The 11,188-nt window shown below is 33.7% G+C and overlaps 1 protein-coding gene across 2 annotated transcripts in view; it reads left to right on the forward strand.

The window, feature by feature from the left end:
- Positions 1-7,939, forward strand: part of LOC125647505 (F-box only protein 10-like) — a 22,739-nt gene extending 14,800 nt beyond the window's left edge. The window contains exons 13-17 of one of the 2 annotated variants that reach the window (XM_048874192.2): positions 1-135; positions 1,987-2,124; positions 3,413-3,597; positions 3,717-3,868; positions 6,423-7,939. The exon at positions 1-135 is cut by the window's left edge and continues 35 nt beyond it. In XM_048874192.2, the coding sequence (XP_048730149.1) occupies positions 1-135; positions 1,987-2,124; positions 3,413-3,597; positions 3,717-3,868; positions 6,423-6,424 (612 nt within the window). In that variant the 3' untranslated portion in view covers positions 6,425-7,939. Of the gene's footprint in view, positions 136-1,986; positions 2,125-3,412; positions 3,598-3,716; positions 4,745-6,422 lie in introns of those variants that run through there. The other variant, XM_048874191.2, reaches the window with a different exon arrangement.
- Positions 7,940-11,188: the final 3,249 nt, after the last annotated feature.

Here is an 11,188-nt window from a genome sequence, read left to right on the forward strand (position 1 = left end):
GAGGTGAAGTGTAATGCTGTGCATGGTAACCGTGGTGATGGCATCCACATTGATCAGGAGTTACCTGTACTGGTGAAGGACAACAGTGTCACATGTAATGCAGGGAATGGACTTATAACATCAAACATAGGGGAGGTCAGTACAGGTCTATTTATGGTCCAACACAGGGGAGGTAATTTACTCTATATAGATTTATATTATATTACAATAGGGGAAGTAATTCACTCTGTACACATTTATATTACAATAAGGGTAGTAATCCACTCTATACACATTTATGTTATGATAAGGGAGGTAATCCACTCTGTACACATTTAAATTACAGTAAGGGAGATAATCCACTATGTACACATTCATATCACAGTAAGGGAGATAATCCACTCTGTATACATTACAGTAAGGGAGATAATCCACTCTGTAAACATTTATTTTACAATAAGTTAGGTAATCCACTTTGTAGACATCTATATTACAATCGGGAGATAATCCACTCTATACACTTTTATTTTACAATAAGGGAGGTACTCCACTCTGTACACATTTACTTTAATATCAGGGGAGATAATCCACTCTGTACACATTTATATTACAGTAAGGGAGATAATCCACTCTGTACACATTTATATTATAATAGCAAGGTAATCCACTCTTTATACATATATATTACAATAGGGGAGATAATCCACTCTGTACACATTTATATTACAATAGGGGAGGTAATCCACTCTGTACACAGTTATATTACAATAGGGGAGGTAATCCACTCTGTACACATTTATATTACAGAAAGGGAGATAATCCACTCTGTACACATTTATATTACAATAGCGGAGGTAATCCACTGGCACTCTGTACACATTTATATTACAGAAAGGGAGATAATCCACTCTGTACACATTTATATTACAATAGGGGAGGTAATCCACTCTGTACACATTTATATTACAATAGGGGAGGTAATCCACTCTGTACACATTTATATTACAGGAAGGGAGGTAATCCACTCTGTACACATTTATATTAAAATAAGGGAGATAATCCACTCTGTACACATTTATATTACAGGAAGGGAGGTAATCCACTCCATACACATTTATATTATTATAGGGGAGGTAATCCACTCTGTACACATTTATATTACAATAAGGGAGATAATCCACTCTGTAGACATTTATATTACAGTAGGGGAGATAGTCCACTATGTGCACATTTATTTCACAATAGGGGAGGTAACCCACTGTGTACATATTTATATTACAATAGGGGAGGTAACCCACTGTGTACATATTTATATTACAGATAAGGGAGGTAATCCACTCTGTACACATTTATATTACAGATAGGGGAGGTAACCCACTGTGTACATATTTATATTACAATAGGGGAGGTAATCCACTCTGTACACATTTATATTGCAAAAGGGGAGGTAATCCACCCTGTAAGCATTTATATTACAGGAAGGGAGGTAATCCACTCTGTAGGCATTTATATTACAGGAAGGGAGGTAATCCACTCGGTACACATTTATATTACAGGAAGGGAGGTAATCCACTCTGTACACATTTATATTACAGATAGGGGAGGTAATCCACTCTGTACACATTTATAATTCAATGAAGGTAATCCACTATGGAGTAGGGGAGTTAATGTATTGTATGAAATTATCCTTATAACATCTATTATGTGGAAGGTAATAAGCTCTGCACAGATTTATATTATAATTGTCCTAAACTTCCAACACAGGGGAGATGATCCACTTTGTACAGATTCAAAGTCCCTTTAATCGTAAATAAATTAAAATCCAACTGACTTTAGAACATTTCGTTCATTGATAAAAATCTAATACGCTTGAAAACAAGGGATATAAAGTTTACAGATAATGCATTTCTATGTAAAAAAAAAAAAAATTCAACCATGTATGCTTAATTTTGTAATACTCTGTAATGATCATGTTCCAACAATTCATGATTTTTACTCGGCGTGTAGGTGATTGTGTCAGGAAATGGAGTGTTTGATAACAGAGACCATGGAATTTTTGTGAAGAATGAGGCAACAGTAGAGGAAAATGACATTGTGGGGAATCAGAGAAGTGCCCTACAACTGGAGAGGAACAGCAAAGTACTGGTAAGACTGACCCATCAAAGTACTGGTAAGACTGACCCATCAAAGTACTGGTAAGACTGACCCATCAAAGTACTGGTAAGACTGACTGACCCATCAAAGTACTGGTAAGACTGACCCATCAAAGTACTGGTAAGACTAACCCATCAAAGTACTGGTAAGACTGACCCATCAAAGTACTGGTAAGACCGACTCATCAAAGTACTGGTAAGACTGACTCATCAAAGTACTGATAAAACTGACTGACTCATCAAAATACTGGTAAGACTGACTGACCCATCAAAGTACTGGAAAGACTGATTCATCAAAGTACTGATAAGATTGATTCATCAAAGTACTGGTAAGACTGACCCATCAAAGTACTGATAAGACTGACTGACCCATCAAAGTACTGGAAAGACTGACACATCGAAGTACTGGTAAGACTGACTGACTCATCAAAGTACTGGTAAGACTGATTCATCAAAGTACTGGTAAGACTGACCCATCAATGTATTGGTAAGACTGACCCATCAAAGTACTGGTAAGACTGACCCATCAAAGTACTGGTAAGACTGACCCATCAAAGTACTGGTAAGACTGACCCATCAAAGTACTGGTAAGACTGATTCAACAAAGTACTGGTAAGACTGACCCATCAAAGTACTGGTAAGGCTGACTCATCAAAGTACTGGTAAGACTGACCCATTAAAGTACTGGTATTAAAGTAGTTGATCATATTTCACCGCCATTTGAATTCGACAAATTTTACAGGAGTTATGGGACTTTGTTGAATTTTTACATGCTACACTATAGAAACACTTTGTGGACACAACTCCTTTAGGACCGCTCAATGGAATTTGTTAAAATTTCGCAGGATTGTTAGCCACAATATGTAGTTGATCATATTTTACTGCAATTTTGATTCTACAAATGTTTCAGGAGTTATGGGTATTTTGAGCTTTCAACTTTTTTGCCGTGGTGGGGAACATATGGCTACACATAGCAATCTTGTCTAGAAAGTGGTGCCCACAAATTTTTCTCACACACAAATGAAAGTTGGTTGATAGTACATATTGAATTTAAATGCTGGCAATCTTCTAATAAGCTGTTCTTTGAACAATCGAATTAAAATTAGATGTTACATGTAGATCTGCTCACATACTCGCTATGTTTGTGTTGCGAGTATGTAAGCAGATCTAACATCTAATTTTAATTAGATTGTTCTTTGAATGATGTGTAAATGCTAGTATGCTGTTAAGAAGTTTTTCTCTCTATGGCTTTGACATCCTTCTTTCCACACATTCTTTAGGTAAAACAGAATCGCCTACAGTCCCTGTCAGAGCGGGCCATTACTGTAATCTCGGTCCATGAGGGAGCCATCAACAATAATCAAGTTTACAGCATCAATCCGGACCCAGTTCTCAAAACCACCGACTCCAAATGTCAAATGAAAGACAACAAAATCATCCACATCGACCCAACATCGAAATCTGGGTAAATACATGTAGAACAGTAATGTTATATACTATTAAAAGGTTTTATACTGATGTCAGGATTAGGAATTGATATATAACTATTTTATATGTGTGGTACGTTGTGTATTAAATTTACAGTGGTGAAAATGGAGCAAAGGCAAACAAGGATTTATGGATGTTGAAAGATCCCCCTGCTAGACCTCACATTGAAGCCCCGCCTGCTGTTCCAACCTTGCCTGCCAATCAAGTGACTTCAGTTACCAGGGTAACAGTGCCATCTGCCCACAACTGTGAGGAAGGGAGCAAACTCTGCATCATTCTCTAAATTTCAGCACATTTAATGTTGTTCACAACTCCAATACAAGATGTATATCATTATAGTGGGCACGATTTAAATGTAACACTGAGAATATTAATTCATTACAACAGAGTTACATGTACTTCAAACAGATTATGCCCCAGAAGTACACCAAGTTTTCGATATGCTAAAATATGTCATAAAGATTTTTTTGTTCAAATGCTGCTGTAAACAGTATAAAACATTACTTGGCAAGATTGGAAATATACAGCTGTTGTGATTGTCTTCTGTTACAGTCCAATCATTTGATGTGACAATGAGGGCAGTTACAATTCAATTACGACAACCATCAAAACATTGGATTAAAGTGGGAGATTCAGTATAGATGTAGATCAAAGACTTGGATTTAAATTTTAGTTTTTGAAGTGAATTTCAATCCACTTTGCAGTTCATGTATCGTAACAAATATTGTGGGTATTAATAGTTTGAAGGAGAGAAAAAAAACAGTCCTGTTTTTGCCTTTAATTCAGAGATCAAAAACTGAAACTATAATTGATTGAGCTATATAGATAGACAGCTCAATATAGAGATTGATAATTTTTTTTAAAAATGTTGAGGTCATTATATTTTGAAAGGAAGTATATGATATAATGGAAGTGTCCCATACCACCTAAAGGGCGGAATCAATTTAAGTCATCTGGGGGAGTCAAAACTCCCATACCACCTGAGGGGTGGGATAAATTTAAATCATCTGGGGGAGTCAGTGTCAATTCTGACATTGATTACATGAGATTTGGAGGGGGATAGATCAGCTTTTTTAATGTAACATCAAAGTGACATAAAGACTGCACTTTCATTTGTGAATAAATAGTAGAAAAAGGGTAGAGTCAGATTGGGATTAGTACATGATTAGTATTTGTGAATAAACAGTAGAAAAAAGGTAGAGTCAGATTGGGATTAGTATATGATTAGTATTTGTGAATAAACAGTAGAAAAAGGGTATTAGGTCAGATTGGGATTAGTATATGATTAGTATTTGTGAATAAACAGTAGAAAAAGGGTAAGGTCAGATTGGGATTAGTATATGATTAGTATTTGTGAATAAACAGTAGAAAAAGGGTAGGGTCAGATTGGGATTAGTATATGATTAGTATTTGACACTATTTGTACATTATAATCCATTTAGATCTACGTTCATCACGTTTAGTTTCAAAGGGGTATGTTGGGGGTCTTGATAAAAACTGTGAATTCATTTTTTTGTCTAAACATTGAACTTTCAATCTTGCTCCTAATTATTATACAAAGAAAAAGCAAGTGAAGAAAGGTAGATATGGTCCAATTTCCTTTCAAAATTTAGGTTACTGGTATATTAATCAATTGTCTGCTGTAAAAGCAATAGAAATTAACTAATAAATGGAATTCCTGTCCACAATATGTCTATAGAAAGTTTGCAAAGTGACATACAGTCATCCTTGAGGAAGGTTGTGATATTTGAATGAATACTATTTACTACAATTATTTATTGAATGATACCGATGTCTGCTGTAAAAGCAATAGAAATTAACTAATAAATGGAATTCCTGTCCACAATATGTCTATAGAAAGTTTGCAAAGTGACATACAGTCATCCTTGAGGAAGGTTGTGATATTTGAATGAATACTATTTACTACAATTATTTATTGAATGATACCGATGCGTTTCGGAAGATATCGCATGTTTGTGGCTGATGCCCATTATATTGGTTATGATACATGTAATCGCAAAGTGGATTGAAATTCACTCCAAATATTACAATTTCAATCCAGTGTTTTCACGGTCCTCTGTTCTGAATCATACCTGTCCTTTTCGTTTGTGACGTCAAATGTTTTGACTGTAACAGAGGACAATCACTGTATACAGTGCAACACGCATATAGAGAAGTGCTGAGGACGAACAATTGAGATTCATTATAAACGTAATTCATTATATCCATTAGGTTTACAATATATTTTAGAACTACAGGGAATGATAATCACTTCACTGTAAGAGTTAAATTCATTATACACATGTTCATTGTAACCATGTTGTACTGTATTTCCAATCTCACCAATTAATGCTCAGTGGTCGTAATGCCAAAAAGATTATTGCATGTCAGTTATTTTTTGCTAAAATGATGATATCACCAATGATATTACATATGCAATATGTGATGACACTTATATGTGTAGATACATGTAGTTGCAATTTTTCAATGATACAGATCCATGTCCTCTTTGCTTTCAGATCTTGTCATGAATGTGCTTATCATTTTTGTGGAGCAATTGAAGTAAATCAAAATTAGTATAAATGTTTATCATTATACAAAATATATTATCTAGGTATATCTTTTTATTCAGGGTATATTCTCATATTGATTAAGCTTACAGTTCACAATTTGGACAATCTTTCATATGATTTTTATGACATTTAATTTGCATTATATACATCTCATTGATTTTTTGTTCATGTGGTATATATGTGATACTGTGTATTACATAATTTGATATATTTTTCTTATATTCTATAGAAATCATTGAGGAAATATGTCCACCCTCAATCTTTGCATGGGTGCACAAGCTTGGTCTGCTTTACTGAGCAAAAAATGAAGACGGGCATATATCCTAATATTTAGTTAATATCCTTTAGAAATAAACTGTTTAATTGGCTGTTACTTAATTATTAAAGTACTGTTAGTGTGCACAAAAGTTTGTTAAGTTTGACTGACAGTGAACTTCAAGTTAACACTATATAAATGTAAGAGTTAATGACAAGTTAACTATTAGTTAAAGTAATAACTAAACTTCGTGCAATTGGGTCCTGAAGGAATTGTTTTTTTAATATTCAAAAAAAAAAAGCTTTCTTAGGTTGCAACTAAACAGATTTATAGGAAATTGTTAATAAGCAAAATTGCAACTGAATTGTGTTTTTTTTTAAAACTTGACAAAAGTTGAGCCATCAATGATTCTTGAATGTGTGATCTCATTTAATGTTTAATAAATTTTGAGAATCCACATACATGTTCCTTGGTTAGGGTGTTGGAGGGGTTATAACTATCGTATTACATTGACACATGTAGATGTTGACTGTCAATTAAAGCCTTGGTGAGGGATAACAGTATAGGTGTATTATGTGAGTCTGTGGAATCTGTTTCTATGTTCTCTGATGTTTGTGTTCACTTCTATAGCTTTGTTCTAAATGCAGCTGTAGTTCTGCTTGCTCTGTGATAAATGTGGAAGTTTAATTACTGTATATATGTACTGGGAAAATTCTGCTCCTTTTTGATGTTGGCCAAATTTTCCCTCATAGTCAATGGGCGATTTCAAAACTTAGCAAAATTAGATTTACTCATTACTCTTAAATAGAATTTAATATTATGGAATAAATTTCAATAGGACAAAATCATTTTTCCAGTGAATGCATTTGGGAGAAAGTAACAAAAATTTCCATGTTCGTAACATTCGTGTTACCATTGATTATTTTCAATATATCGGTCTTAGTGGCCTAGTAGTTAGAAAACTCGCCTCTCATCTGGGTGGTCCTGGGTTTGATTCTCAATTACGGTTTCAAACCTAAGACATTGATACATAAGTAGTGTCACAGCAGACATTGATACAACAGAGGATTTTCATTGTGTTGTGGCCTTAAACATCCCATACATTAGTGAAAATTTGTGGCACTTCACCTACAGCCCAGCAACATATGAGTGAAAATTTTCAACTGGGATGTAAAAAGAAATATTACAGTATCATATATCTGGTATATATTACCAGTGGTGTCTAGGGCATTGTAAATTGACTTATTATCAATAAGGTACTGTTTATAATCTTTAACATATGCTGTTTTATTTTCTAACAGTGTCCATATAGTCATACTGGCAGACATTCCGTCCCTGTTATATTCTTAATCATTTATGCTCTTCTTTTCTTCAGACTGATTAACAATAGGCTAATAGTAATTAAATTATCACATAGCTCTAAGCTTGCAAAATAGATATAGGTAGATTTAAAATGGAATGAATCATATTTCATCGTTTTGGGGAGGGGGGGGGGGGTCTCAGCATGCAGTAATTACACACCATATCATCATTCTGTGTTCCTATTGGTCTCTGACAGATGCCCTTTTTTATGATTCTTGACTCTACAGAAATCAAAGATTTTCAGTTTTTTGTTGCTTGGTGTAATAGAAAATGGAGCCTTTTGTTTGGTTCACTTAAAATGTTATTTTTATTACTCTTCATGCACATGTATTCTAAATGATATTTTTGTGACACTTAAACATTAAGTTCAGTTGGCATTATCACTTTAACATGTTGATCATGGGAGATTTCACAAGAACAATGGAAATATTAAATAAGTCCGTGCAGCAAACCTTATATGACACCCAGTATGTTGAAATTACATTTAATGTAGTAGTTCTGAGTTCAATCAGTTTTAAAGACACACTACATGCACCTCTCGCAATGTAACATCCCTGCATACTACCCACAATCCTCTGCATCTCCACACACAGTGTTTGTGTACAAACGAACTCTACCTAGCAGAAGTTTTAAAATATTCTTGATAGATCTCTTAGAAATTTAAGACACAACTTTCTGATAATTTTCATTTTCATTATTTCATATGTATATTATACATGTATTTTCTACAATTTTCAGTTTATTCAAAAGAGTTTTAATATTATAGATGTATAGTTATAGTATAGAATTATTTCACATTCCAGGTTACTGTTTTTCAGAGTACTTAATACATGATGTCAAGCTTTCGACAATTGTACGCTTTTACACTGCTGATATCTGATATTATCATGTGACGGTACTTTGTTGATATATTCTACGACTTCTCTATTCCTCTGGTGATATTTTGTCAGCCATTTCTTTAATGCTACATGTAAATTGAATACTTCAAACATTTTTCAAAACTTAGATCTGCATATTTGTGTTTTTATTGCTCACAAATTGCATAAAGCACACCAAGCAATCAAGATCTGAATCTAGTTACATGTATATTGAAGGAAGTATAGAATTTGATGTCCAGGTGGAATTACAGGAAGGAATGAAGATCATGATTACATAAGATAACCAGCTCCTCTAGCTGGGGGGGGGGGGGGGGGGGGGGGGGGGGGGGGTAAACAGAGGCTATTTCAATATACAACAATCTCATGAAAAAAATTGTCAAAGTGGGAAATGTTAGGGGGGAAATTTCAGTATGTATTGAATTGTTGTTATATTAGTATTATATATGTACACATAAATATTATTTTGTTGAATAAATTTACATTATGTTGACCTTTAACATTAATAAAATATGGCTAGTTATCAAATTGTGTTAAGTGTGGATTTTTCTCGTGATGTTTTATTTGTTAAAAACCAAACACATCTAATACCCCCACCCCCAGGAAATTATAAAGCTGTTGTTATGTGAAAGTATTATGTGTATTTCTATGCTATGAAAATATGTCGGTGTTTTTGCCCTATACTACTATATCCATACACAGAATCCCACGTGATACTATATACTTGTGCTACAAATACATACACAGTGGTAGATTTAGGGGTATGGAGGTTGCATCTCCCGGGTCCCAATTTTTTATTTTTGGGGGGGGGATGAAGAGCCCCCCTCCCCCCTTCCTGGAGAGAAATGTTACAAGTTTGGTTTCACTAACCCTTTCAAAATTTTCTGGATTCACCTCTGCATATGTACATGTACACATGACACAGTTCCATTGATGTACCGCATGTTTATCGTAGCTGACATTATGAATATGATTAGGTATGGAAGACTTTTTCAGAGTTATATACATGTATATTTTCACAGAATGGAGATAACAATGAAATTGAGGGGGGGGGGGGGGGGGGGGTTGGCTTTTTTTGTTTGTTTGTTTTTTCCTAATTAAGCATCAATTCAATTGAAGATATCTTTAATTATTTGAAGAAACCATCAATTCATTTGATGCACACAACAATTTGATAAAAGCTTTCTTCAAATAATTAATTAATGATATCTTCAATTCTTAATTATTGCGCGCAATAATTGAATTGTTGATAGCATTATTTATTCTACTGAATTGAGGAACGCTATAACTGAATTTTTGCTCTCTTCATATGAATAATTATATGATATCAACAATTGAACTGATGCACGCTACAATGCAGTTGAAGAGAACAATATTTCAATTAATGCTGCATCAATTCAATTCATGTTTAAAATACTTATAATCTTTCCACTGAATTTTAGGGCCGTCAATTTCAATAATGATATCAGTTATTCAACTGATGCGCGCAATAATTCTTTTAGAGAGAGGGCAACTATATAATTAGATATCTTCATTTCAACCTATCCGCAACTGAATCAAAGGTCTGTTTAATTGAATTGTAGCTTTTTCTATAACAATTGATATGTGCATTAATTCATTGTACTAAGCGTTGTAACTAATTAAAGATGTCTTATATTTATTAAAGAGACCATCAAATCATTTATACCGAGCTCCAAATGTAATTTTGCGAGCAATAATTCTACCACATTGATGCGCGCATCAATTGAATTGATGAGAGTATGGAGCGCCAAATTAACATAAACTCAAATAATTGAAGATATCTTCAATTATTTGAAGATATCATCAATTCATTTGATGCCCGCAACAATTTAATTAAAGATCTCTTCAAATAATTAATGATATCTTCAATTCTGAATTATTGCGCGCATTAAATGAATTTAATGATCGCATTAATTCTTCTGCTGAATTGATGCGCGCTTTAATTGAATTAATGATCTCTTCAAATGAATTAATGATATCAACAATTGAATTGATGCGCGCTACAATTCAATTGAATAGAGCAATAATTGATATAATGAGAGCATTAAATCAATGATGAGAACAATAATTGAATTGATGCGCTCATTAATTCATTTGATGAGAGCAATAATGGATTTAATGCGCGCATTAATTCAATTATTGTTCTCTTCAATTGAATTAATGATATCTTTAATTCATTTGAAGAGAGCAATAATTCTTTTAGAGAGAGCAACTAAATAATTAAAGATATCTTCAATTCAACATATCCACAATTGAATTGATGATCTCTTTAATTGAATCGGTGCTCTCTTTAAAAGAATTGATGCGCGCATTAATTCCTTATACAAAAGCATTGTAAATAACTAAAGATATCTTCAATTGAATTAAAGAGATCATTCAAATTATTTATACCGAGCTCTAAATCAATGATTGCGAACAGTATTTCTACGAAATTAATGCTCTCATCAATTGAATTGAAGAGAGCAATATTTGAATTAATGC

The sequence above is a fragment of the Ostrea edulis genome, chromosome 6 (assembly GCF_947568905.1).
Source record: "Ostrea edulis chromosome 6, xbOstEdul1.1, whole genome shotgun sequence".
Classification (NCBI taxonomy): domain Eukaryota; kingdom Metazoa; phylum Mollusca; class Bivalvia; order Ostreida; family Ostreidae; genus Ostrea; species Ostrea edulis.